Here is a 12,969-nt window from a genome sequence, read left to right on the forward strand (position 1 = left end):
TGTTATTATAGTGGGATCATCTTCAAAGCTTTTCTTTTGTTTCTTTTTTTATTATCCAGAGGTGTATCCAAGAAAATATATTTAGTGTGCAAAGCATACAAAAAAATCAGATAAGATAAAGTAACAATGCTATTCAAGCTCATCAGAAGCAGATATATTATTCATATGCTAGTATACAAATGATGCACAGGATAGAGTGCGTTAGTGTAGGCGTATAGTGCACTCGAGGGTATTTACAATTGTGAAACATGCACGAGGCGAAGCCGAGTGCATGTTGCACTACATTGTAAATACCCGAGAGTGAGCTACGCCTCCACTAACGCCACGAAATAATCCTGTGCATCATTTGTTTTATAAAATGGGTCGAAAATTCGAAAACTAACAGCATTTTTCAGCATTTTTCACGTACCTTTGTGGGTCAAGACGTCTGAAGATGTTCGTCCCAAACATTTACGCACGTCGCACTCGGAAATCCCGCACCCATACAGTATAAGTATGATGGGGGGTTGTCCGGGTTTCCAGACACTTAAGTTCCCGCATGAAAACTTACTTATTTTACATAGAATATGCACCCTTTACCTTAAAGACTTGATATAGACTCCTCATATAGGCCTACTAGACAACATACTCTGAAAACGGCGTGAGAATTAACCTGCTAAATCGTTGGATTTGCCCTTCAAAGTGACTCCATGTACGCGTCCGGTCCCACAACGCTTGGTCTACTGTACACTGTACGTATGATACGTACGCCACACATGTTATGCACAAGGAAGAAAGGCCGGCCAACCGGCAGCCCGAACTAGAAGTTGTTTACAGGATTGACAGCGCGTATGCATGCAATTCAAAGGAGCTGCCGCGCGCACAGACGATCGGCAATAGGATTTAACACGCAGTGCAATAGGACTGAGTAACCAAAGCACATGTGACTCATTTCAGTGCTTCCTATTGGCTACATTCTTGAACCCATTTTATAACATGGTTTACTGCATATGTATGCAACACAATCTCACAAATTAAGTTTTGTTAGTATACCCCGTCATCATTATTTCGAATGAAGTTGACCCGTGTTTAATTTGTTGTATTTGTGTAGTACCTTGAGGTAACCCCAACCATTCCTGTTCATTTGCCTCCTTCCATTCCTTTGCTATCTGCAGAATATCGATAAGACACAGGTGTATATTGCAACCCAAGGTATCGGTCATGTCCATTCGTTACTATGACATTTTTCTCTTACAATTTGACTATTGTCAGAGAACCACATAGTCCATAATGTGTATATACCTTCCTCCACTCATATGCTCACAATGTCCCTCTCTGTATATTTTTCTATCTGATGTATTTAATATCTATATTCATATATTTCTATCTATCTATCTATCTATCTATCTATCTATCTATCTATCTACCTATTTATCTATTTTTTGTGTATATGTCTGTGAATGTATTTTTTTATTGTTATTTCTCTTTGTGTCTGGTGCTTCTTTCTATTGTTTGACCTGTGTCATCCGTGTAATTGTCTTTGTGGTGTTGTTCCTGTCCAAACTGCTGGAAATAGTGTCTTTCTTTGGTGAACGGTGGTGAGGGTTTGTTTAAGACTACACTTTTCAACTTTTTTTTAACCCAAGGCCCTTCTTGACTCCTAAAAAGTTTTCTGAGGCCCAGTTACATGTGTAGATCAAATGCAAATCTTGTTTATTTTTCTTTTGGGGAGATATTGCAGCCCACCTGTGAGAGCTTTTACTGCCCACGGGTTGAGCAGCACTGGTATAAGAGATTGCATTCTAGAACAAATCAATTCTCACTTTCTGCCTGTGCATGACAGTTACCATGCAAAATGAGTTGTGAATACATCGACAACTGCAGTATCATTTTTGATCAGCAGGCTTTCTTCAGCTCTAAGACATGTCCCTGGTGCAAAACTCTTGATGTTTTTATCATTTAAGACATTACGTGTCATAATTAACTTTCAGAAATATCATATTGATATGTTGCTATGCAAAACAGGGAATTATGGTTGTGCCCCATTGCATGTCACGAAAGAGAAAAAAATCCCTGTTCATCTCATAGTCATGTCTTAGAAAGGGAGAAAGAGAGAGAAGGAACATATTTTAAAGGTCCCCCAACATCCAAATGTTGTCTTGTGAAATTCCTTTCTGTAACTTCTGCTGATGTGAATATGTTTTCACATCACAAAGTCAGGAATAGTTTGATCAAAGTCTGTTGTAGATGTTGTTGATCTGGTTTCTTTTTCTGCACTCACTAGGCTCCACCCCTGACAAATCTGTTTTGCATTTTTGGTGTCATCAGCAGTACAGTCAGCTGAAATGGGCAATACCAAATGGTGCATTGTATGCACCTTGAGATAACTAGTTGTACTTTGTAATATTAACAATATCAAGTTTTATACCATTAAAAAAGACAAGTTTTATACCATGCAAGTCCACAACTTTTCTTCCCATTGACTCAATCTCAAATACTTTCCTCATGATATTGACTATAATAATTTAAAAGCACAGGAGAATCATTCTGTGAGACTTGCCTTGCTATAGTGAGTGTGTACATTATAGTCATAAAAGTATACAGATGCATAGCATTTGGCATTGTGATTCTAATGACTTTACTGTTGATGACATCGTGAAAAGCAAGAAAGTTGTGCAGAAAAAGGGAACAGCTCAGTAGGTATTCAAAAGAAAATATAATTCCATGATACACATATCTTTTGGCAAGTAGTTTGAGAAGTAATAATTTGTGAGCCTACATTGTATTCATGTCAGCAGAATTCCACATGAATTGGATGTGAGGGAACCTTCAATGATGGCATATTAACATCATATTGTTCATTCTGTCCTTAGACTGCTGCTGCTAAGCTTCAAAGGTTGAACTAATCTGCGGATATAACATTTTGACACTTGGTGCTATTATTGCTTGCACTCACTGACTTTTTCTAGCACTGTATGAATATGTATATTTCCTTGTGAACTGCAGTGATATATCTTTCTCCGCATTGTGCGATACATTCTTATTCTGGTCTTGTAACATTCTCTCCTCTGTGTTAAGAAAAAAAAAAACCTGATGCAAGCTTGTGTCATGTTTGTTGTTCTTCTTCTATAACCCTTTCAAGTATTGTCAAGAGCATAATCTACCTGGGCTTTCTGTTTGTCTTCCTGCACATAGTCTTTCTTCTTGTATCTATGTTAACACTTACTGGCAGATGATAACTTAATAACTTTGTAGGGTATTGTAATAAAAACTCAAAATATGGGTGAACAACTTTTGTGAGCTTTGATTTCTAGGGTTATTTGATGAGTTTTGCTAAAACTTCAATTCATCTTCAAACTGCAATTTGATTATTCTCGTATTTGTGGATAGATATATGCAAGGGCAAATGTCAAAACAAAACTCTGACATACTATTACTGGCATAACTTTAGAAATGTTTGGCACAATTTTATCAAGCAATTATTGCCTATAATGGTTGACTACATTTTCATTGGTTTGATATTGGAAAAGTTGTATCAGATGTCAAATGTCAAAAATATGTCCTAAACTACAGTATTGTAAAACTTACTGAAACTTGATATGTGGATGAAGTGTAACCGGGGAGAAAAGTCACCAATGAGATCCTTAAAGAAAAATTTATTGATGTTCAATGGTTGGGGCAGAATTTAATGGATATATCTTGGGTTTAGATTCATCAGAATTTATACAAAATGTGATTGAGATATACAGGATATACACAGCAGAATATGTGTTTGAATATAGTATGGTGTCTGTGGGCAATGATATAATGATCAACATATTCATACAGTTGATTATTTTTGTGGCCTGTATCACTCAAGTTGAAACATTAAAAATAAAAGGAAGAAAATTGATTGTACAGGTTTTAGGGCAAATGTGTAATATAAAAGCAATGGTGCCTTCTTTCATTTCTTTTTTTATACCTTCCCTTTTGTTGTGTTTGTTTGAGATCTTTGGTAGGCTCTTTCCTTCATGTGATTGGAAAGTGTTTGAAATCTTTTCTCTGTGCTTTAGAAAAATTTGAAGTCAGTGTTCATGGAGATGAGGGAAAGAGAATTAACACTCCTTCTACCAAATTTGAAGGAGAAAAACTCTCAATAAGAAATGAACCTTTTGCTGCTCTCTCCATGCTTGGAGCTTTTGACAAATTGTAGTTATTTGAAAGCATGTGTCCACTTTATGCAGAGTGCTAAATCTGTAAATGAGTTATAATGTCTTATTAAATTATCATTATGTGGACAATTGATATTGGATCACATTTTTAACCCATTAAGGACGAGTCCCAGGTATACTTGGGCAGGTGTGTTTGGGAAATAAGTGTTGTAGGAAAATCAGTCTGTCCTCAACGGGTTAAGGAAAGTGTACTCTTTTTTTTTTCTTTTCATATTCATTCAAAAGTCTGCTTCTTCTTGTTGAATAAGATCATGTCTGTCATAACCCTTAATTTGTGAATTAAGGCTGATTGATAAGAACACACAAATTTTTGTTCTTTTTGCAATAAACAGCAATTTAATTTTACTATTGCCACCAAAATTGCAGTCAAAACTTTGATTATTTGAGGACAAGTTTAAAAGATGAGTCTAGTCATTTTCTTTGATATCGTTCAACTGAGGTAAAATTGACAGAAAATGCAAAAGTACAAACTCACTACTGCAACAGGCTTGAAGGGTGAATAGAAAGTGTGTTATATTAAGTGCAGGACTAGTTAGATTTTGTTCTGCTATGTTTGTGGCTATATGTAACATACATGTAATATGTTCCTTTTTTTTACCCCCAAACTCCCAGGTCCTAATAAAGCCTCTCTGCTAGACTTCTGGAGAATGGTGTGGAAGGAGAATGTTCACAACATCATCATGGTGACAAACCTGGTGGAAGATGGAAAGGTAATGCAGCACTCTTCATTACTTCATGACACCATGTGCTGCCAATGTCATACACTACTTTATATGCCAATTATGTTGTTATGGTAACAAAAGCTTTGTCTCAAAAAAGGTGCACCCTGACTGTCCCGTGTGGGACTGAAAACAGGAAAATTAGTATCGCATAAAAAGTTAACATTTAACCATCTTGCACACATTTGTGCATAATTTTTGTTTGCCAGGTTATGTACCTGAATGTGAAATCTTTCAGATTAGATAATTGGCTAATGCGTGTGTCTACATGTTTAATAGCATTTTCCAGTTAAAGAAGTACAATTTTTTACTGATTTTTAGATCGCTTGTCCTGTTCTCTACACACTAATATCTGCTACCAAAAACATTGGATGGGACAGCGAACTGTTGCTCCCTCGATTTGTTGTGAATGAGGAATGATGCATACTTTATAATAGATACCCTGCCTTTTATCAAAGCAATTCATCAACACCTGCAATAGAGTAGTATTTACATAACTTCCTGGTGGCACGACTCATGGGTACAAAGGAGAGATTCTTGTTTCCTCTCCTTTTCCAACACCTCCCTGGTGGAACAATGCATACTGTTCATAGTAGTATGGATACATCATTTGTCTATTCTAGCTAAGTAGTGTTCTCAAGCTGTATTTCAAATTGTATTGAAGTGAGTTTCATGTTGTATGATAGATCACCATGTTGCATTGGTAACAAGTAATGACGCCTTCATTTCATTGCATATTTTTTAATATTTACCTGTATTCTTTTTTTATTCAATTCTAAAGTAATGAGAGAGGTGTAGGTATTAACCATGTTGATGCAATAGCAGAGTGCTGCTATCATCTAATGTATGTATTGTTGTACTAACATGTCAATTTCTCTCAACATCAGTGATGCTTCCAGGTTGTATGAATGAGATGGAGATACAAGTACTATGTATAAAGCATGTTGCTATGGTAACATGATGTTGTCTTTGTTTCACTGTACAGGGGAAATGCATCCAGTACTGGCCAGAGGAGGGCCAGACGCAAGCCTACGGTGGGATTTCTGTCACATGTCACCGGGAGGAGATGTCTCATCAGTACGTCATCAGAGTCTTGATTGCCACCAATGTGAGTCAACCAGCCTTCTTTTTTTTTTCCTTTTCATCATTAAGAGAGCTACAGATTGAATACAGAGATAGTGATCCACATAAAGTGGCAGAGACTCTCCATTTCATTTCCTGTTGCACTTCAATGTTTTTAGTTGTGCGACAAGTGGTGTTAGGAACTATTGTGGCTCACTGGAGAAGGCCTCAGACTCTAAATCTGGAGGCTCCTAGTCTATCACAGTTTGTGGTAAAGTTGAAATCATGATCTCATTCATGGAGGAGTCATGATCTTACTAGATCCTATCAGATCTTGAGGTCAGTAATGGCAAGCAATTGATCATAGACATTTTTTGAGCTGCCCAAAACTTTTTTGTGATCAACTAGATTGCCATGACTGACCTCAAGATCTGATAAGATCACCTAATTACTCCAGGATTTACACAAAAAATCCACAATCAGCCACCAATTGCTAATTTTTCCATGCAAAGCGGATTGCAGGACGGTGGGAACCTTGCATTACCATCTGCAACTTTGATTTAATGTCATTCTGTACGGTTGAGGACTATGATAAGATCCTGATTTTAGCCTTTATTTATTCCAAAGCAGATTTGCAGATGTGAGTGTCAACGCGCATCTACTCATGCATGTCTGATGTATCTTTGTGCGTGTGGGAGAGAGGATATGTTCGTTACATGTGTTTTGGGTACATACTTTGCATCAGGTGTAATGTGTGCAGGTGTGTTGAATGAATACATGTGTGCTTTGTGTAGTTCTGTTTGTGTGTGCTTGTGAACATTTCCCTGAGTTCTAGCAAGGTCTGAAGGCAAAAGAATGCAAAGGATTTCTGGAGCATTGTGCAATATCTAGTGTTTTTGATCACCAGGGCTTATTTGTACTGTTTTTTTTTTTTTTTCTTCTTTGTCTGACAGGGGGAGGAAAGCCGCACAGTGAAGCAGTTTCACTACCGGAGCTGGCCGGACAAAGGGGTGCCGCGATTTGCCGCACCCATCCTCAGAATGATCGCAGACGTCAACGGTAACCAGGACAACTCCGGCAACCAACCTCTGCTGGTCCACTGCAGGTGAGATACTGGCTTCACTAAACAGGAGTGTCTGTTGTCATATTCTTTGGCCAACCATCTCTTCAAAGATGACACAAGATGGGGACTTACTCTATCCTGTATTCTGAGAGAAGTTTACGATATGTAACATTATACAGATACTGCCTTTTAGAGGTTTAATATAAAATCTAACATCCCAGCCAGAGTTATATTTTCCCCATGAAGAGGTTGTACTTACCTGAAGCATGCAGCTGTGAGGGAAAACGTTTGGAGGGGAAAACATAACTTGCAAGGGACTTTCAAGTGTTATTTCATGAAATAGACATGTCCAATGGTCTCCATGAATACACATTATTTCTTTCCAGCCTTCTAAAATTCTAAAATTGTATTCCCTGATGCGATGTCACTGCTCACAGTATAAAGATTTTGATTCTTGCTGCAGTAGTCAGGTAGTTGCAGTTGACCAGTCAACAAATGGTTTGTGTGTAGGCCATTTGGTATAATGACCATATGAATAAGCTCCTAAAGAATAGAAATAAATAGTTGCACTTCCTCATACAGTCTCTTGTACCACTTGTACCATACATCTGGATATTTGAAATGTGTAACATACGTGTGTCTGCATGTTTTTGCTCATTGCCACTGATTTATACAGTGATTTAATTGCTCAAAAATATTAATTGCTTCATAATGTTGTTATATTATCATCTCACACTTCTTGATCTTCAATCACATGAATGAAAATCCATCGTGGCTTCTACATTTATTTCATAGGATTGTAGGCCTTGACATCATTTTTATGGATGGGAAGTTCTATGTTTTTTTGTGTCACACATGCATTACTTGAGTCCTGTTTGTCTTTTGCTCCTTGGTCTTCAGTGCTGGAGCTGGACGAACCGGGGTTGTCATCGCGGTAGACAGCATTATCCATGAAGCACGGAAATCACGCATTGTGGACATCTTCAGTTTTGTGAAGTCAATGCGAGACAGCAGGCCTCAGATGGTACAGACCCCAGTAAGTGGCATTCATGAAATGCAGTGATGTGCCCACAGGCATGGCTATATTACACACATCCTTGTGACGACAGTGTAGAACTCCTTGGCCCGAATTCACGAAGGTGGTACAAATGAAACCATGGTTAAACCATGGACAAAAACCATGGAGCGGCAAGTGTCGCACGGAATGTTTCGTTACGAAATTGGTCATTTCGTCGACAAAATGACCATTTCGTTAACGAAATTATCATTTCATGGACGAAATTTTCATTTAGATACAAAATTGTGTCATTTCATTACAAAATAATCATTTCATTGACAAAATGACTGATTTCGTAACGAAATATTCCATGCGACACTTGGCACTCCATGGTTTTTGTCCATGGTTTAAAACATGGTTTCATTTGTACCACCTTTGTGAATTCGGGCCCTTGTGTCCCACGAGTGAGGTGTTGATGTGGCTTGATGGACCACATAGGGACCATTTCATGAAGCATTTTGTCTGACAAGTTGTCGGACAAATTGGGCTCTCAGCCAATCAGATGCAAGGTTTTCAATAGCTTGTAACAGTTTGTCAGAAAAATATCCGACCAAAATGTTTCATGAAATGCCCCCATAGTCTATCTTCATGTCCTTGATTCAAACCTTTTGTCAGCATTCTATATTCATAACTTTCTATATCTTTGCCTAGTCCTGCAGATAGGACATAAAGTCATCAATGCAGTGTTTGTTCCTAAAGACTTTTACATTATGTAGTTACTTTCTTAGTGACCAAATCAAAGCATCCAGAATCTAAATGTAATGACAAGCACAAGCAGATACCCTACCCAGTACTTCCTTCTGTTCAAAACTGAGAACTCATCATTGACATTGTTTACCAGAGAATTTTATAGTAGGTGGAGAAAATGTTATTCACGTTTTCAATATTGTTCTATCTGTATCTGATGTCTATGATTTAAATCCCCCACCCCAACCATACTAACAAGATAGCAAGAAGTTTCATGTAAAATGATTTCTTTATTATTGATTATCCCGTGAGTATTAAAGTCCCATATATTATGCTCTTTTTAGCTCAGTCACCAGGGACTAAAGTGCCAACAAGCTCATGAAAAGTTTGTTGACCTAATTCTACCTACACTAGAAGAGATAGATAGGACCACATGAAAGTGGTGTTTTAGTTTTGTTAGATCTTCTTTATAGTCTATTACCACAAAAAAAGAAAACAAATTCATGTGCTGCTCTCAATGGTGAAACCAACATTGATTACACTTAAAGCACCCAAACCATTCCCTTTTCATCACTTTAATTCAAGTTTTGTCTCTCAAGATTGGATGTGTGTGGCTGTGATGCATGAAGTGAGCAAAATTAATCATCAATCTCTTTTTTATTGTTAATTTGTTTTTTACTGGTCATGTCGGACCAGCCTACCTGAAAAGTTACTTGCCCGACAGTGATTTTTACCGGTTTGGAGCGGTTAGACCTTGTGTTATGTGCTAGTATCACTTTTTGTGAAAAGTTTGATGTTATTGGTGGGGCTAGTGATGATGAACAGGATGACAATGCACATAATAATGAGGTTGATGACTAGTAAAAAGTATGCGGAACTCTTCCAATACAACTTCCGTTGTGATGTGTTTGGTTGTGTAGGAGCAATATGCCTTCGTGCATGAGGCGGTGCTGGAGGCTCTCCTGTGTCAAGACACCTACATACCAGCTAGGGAGATCCCCAGTAGGGTGGAGCAGCTCCAGTGGCCACACCCTGACACTGAGAAGACAGCTGTCCAGGAGGAGTTTGAGGTACCGTAAAATACGATTTATTTGCGGCATGAAATGTTCGCGTATTGGAGCCAACGGCGTGATGCTTTGGCATGAAATTTTCGCAAATTCAGTGTAGACAAGAACTTTCGCATGCTTATCATTTTCGCTAATCTTGGCGCTCGTGAAATTCACGAAATTAAAATGTACGGGAACATTCCTTGTTTTACAGTATGCCATGCCAGATGTTGTATTCATGATCCATCTCGACGAGAGCCTAATGAAGTTGCCATACATCAATGTCGTAACTTTGGTTCAGGTCTTGTAGATTTTTCAAAGACTCTAATCTTTCCAGATTTTCAGAGATATATTATTTGTTCCACGTGAATTTCTTTTAAATATTTTCCTCACAAAAAATAAGAAGAAAGCAAAAGCAGAAACAACAAACACAAAGAGAAGATTGGCTGAAAAGTTTGAATGCAGTCAAGCATGCCATACATTTAAGCGTTTGAATACACTTGGTCAATTTAAAACACAATGGTAGAATACTCCAAGGGAATTTAACAACTTAATTTTAACCCGTTGAGGACGGACTGATTTTGCTACAACACACATTTCCCATAGAAACCTGCCCGAGTATACTCGGGACTCGTCCTCAACGGGTTAAGGACTTCGTGGCAGTATTATTTTGAAAATCTTCAGAAAGGTGAAGTCACGACATGTGTTCCACATATGAAAAATTTTAGTTTGTAAACAGTCTGAAAAAAAAAAGCAAGACACTGAGAGAGTGAAATTAATTTGAAGCAAATGTTTCATATGCATTACCCCAAAAAAACTACAATATTTATGGAGAAGTACAAAGTATGAAGAGTTACCACAAGACAGTAAGATGATGATTTTCAAATTCATGAAATTCTTCCGTCGAGATGTTTTCTTTGCAACTGATTGACAAATTGCCCTACATGGACATCGTAGGTCGTAGGTTCGAATCCTTCTCGAGTAAGTACGCCCATGATTTTTTATCATGGCTACTACTAAAAGACTGATCAATTCAGTGCTTATTTACGTCGATGTAGGGCAATTTGTCAGTCAGTTGCAAAGATGATGATTTCTCATTACCATTTCCTACTACCCATGGTTGAAATGTGTGCAGTTTGCTATAGTGTAGGATACTGATCTGCATATATTGTACAATTGCTTTAACCAGGTGTTAGGAATCGTGTCAGCAGATACAAGTAATGCAGACAAGTTGGCAGGCAACAGTCCTGAGAACAAGGGGAAGAACAGGTTCCAAGATATCATCCCACGTAAGTTACAAGTTTGTCAAAAATATAGATAAGTCCATTGTCTGCAAAAGCTCAGAAATATAATTAGGAATTTATTGTTAAGATTGTAATAGAAAAAAATGTATCTTTCATAATTCCTGCCAAGGGGAGGTTACACACATGTCTTATTGGTAATTGTTGTTTCTTGTTTCAATGTGATGGTGTTGACATTGTCAAGTACAGAATGCGCAATATTTAAAGTACAAATGTATTGCAAGGTGTGAAAAGTCTAGCACTTTTTACTTTTACTGACCTGTCAAATGATATGCAATGGGGACAGGGTGTCAGGGATATGTGTGAGGCATAGAATGCCATGTTTTTGTCTGTTATAACAGCAAATTTTCTTTGATCTAAAGTGAAGAATAAAGTGTGACAATGAAATGAAGTATGACAATGCAGTGAACTCTAAATTTACACCATTTTTGCAGCTGCAATTTCATTCTCTTTTATAATGCAACGATTGTGTGTAAAGTGGACCATTGGCTACAATCTGTTGATGAGATCTGATTTAAGGCAAACCTACTGAGGCTCCCTGAATCTTTAGGAGGCTGCCTGAAAATTAGCTTTAAAAATTTCCTGACAAAAGCACACAAAAGCCCCCCTTTTTGAGAATGAATATTGACTACTGAACTGCAAGTACGTACTCTCTTCCTGATTACTCTTTGGAACTTCCTGATTTTGATGTATATGAATTATGGCAACCCTGTAAATATGAGGGGACAGATCATAGTTGAATTATAATACTTCATTGGACCAGGATTGAGATTACACTGCAATAGGACAAGTTGTGATAGATATTCGTGGGATTCTATGACGCATGTTACAAATCAAGTGTCGTGTGACAGACCAGTTTGTGTTGTGCATATGATGCTCTGTTTGGCCCACAATGTCATATCTTTTTTTTCTCTCTCCATTTTTCACTTTTAGAGGACAGATGTCGACCATACTTGATGACTCCAGGTGAATCCAACTCAACGAATTACGTAAATGCCAGCTTCATACCGGTATGTACAGTGTATGTCTATATCTTGTTGTGTCGTATTTTTATGTCACATTTTGCCACACAAAACATAATTCCTCATCACAGAAAAGTTTCACTTGAGTACTTTCTGGTCCTTTATGCAAAGTGTTTTTTGACAACAACCGGTGAAATGTGTTTGTTCTGTATTTAGTGTTGTTCATTTTGTTTTTTAAGGGGCATGATTTACATTATTGTAGTTATTCTTTTATTTAGCCATGTATTTTCTTTCTATTGCACTTGTCTCTAATATGAATAGGAAATTATATGATACGTACATTGACACAAAAGAAAATATGTCTGCTCTTTCAAATTTCATCTAGATTATGTTGAATTTACTTTGATGCAGTTACCTTTCTTAACATCAATGTTCCTGTGCTTGTTGCTTGTATGTGCTAATATATTGTTTCTGCGTTTACTCCATATGTCTTGAACGTGATCATGATTTGAGTTTTTCAAACTCACACATATGAAACAGTGTGCAAAGGACTGTGTCATACAAAAGGGACTGATACTATTATGGCACACCTACTCATGAGCACATAGTTGCAGAATATTTGAAAACCAAATTGTTTGATATTTTTATGATATTATGCTTATGTAACCTTTTGATGCATGTACAATGTAGTTGCAGTGTACATGTATAAATCTCAATGTTGTTAAATGAAAGTAAGAGTAAATATGCAAAGACAGTTAATTTCATTTTGATGAGTCTGAAAATGATGTATAATTCAACATTGATTTCCTGGATGTTCTTATATTGTAAAAATCATTACTAGAGTACACTACACTGTGTGACAGCATGCTATTCTATGCTATG

General features: G+C 37.3%; 1 protein-coding gene across 1 annotated transcript in view; it reads left to right on the forward strand.

The window, feature by feature from the left end:
• LOC139715730 (uncharacterized) overlaps positions 1-12,969 on the forward strand; it is a 96,075-nt gene that overhangs the window by 76,667 nt on the left and 6,439 nt on the right. The window contains exons 32-39 of the mRNA XM_071627279.1: positions 1,155-1,191; positions 4,803-4,900; positions 5,895-6,017; positions 6,925-7,076; positions 7,935-8,070; positions 9,699-9,848; positions 11,014-11,113; positions 12,059-12,135. Coding sequence (XP_071483380.1) covers positions 1,155-1,191; positions 4,803-4,900; positions 5,895-6,017; positions 6,925-7,076; positions 7,935-8,070; positions 9,699-9,848; positions 11,014-11,113; positions 12,059-12,135 — 873 coding nt within the window. The remainder of the gene's footprint in view (positions 1-1,154; positions 1,192-4,802; positions 4,901-5,894; positions 6,018-6,924; positions 7,077-7,934; positions 8,071-9,698; positions 9,849-11,013; positions 11,114-12,058; positions 12,136-12,969) is intronic.

The sequence above is a fragment of the Diadema antillarum genome, unplaced genomic scaffold, assembly GCF_040938485.1.
Source record: "Diadema antillarum isolate AM-2024a unplaced genomic scaffold, OU_Dant_1.0 scf00000054, whole genome shotgun sequence".
Classification (NCBI taxonomy): Eukaryota; Metazoa; Echinodermata; class Echinoidea; order Diadematoida; family Diadematidae; genus Diadema; species Diadema antillarum.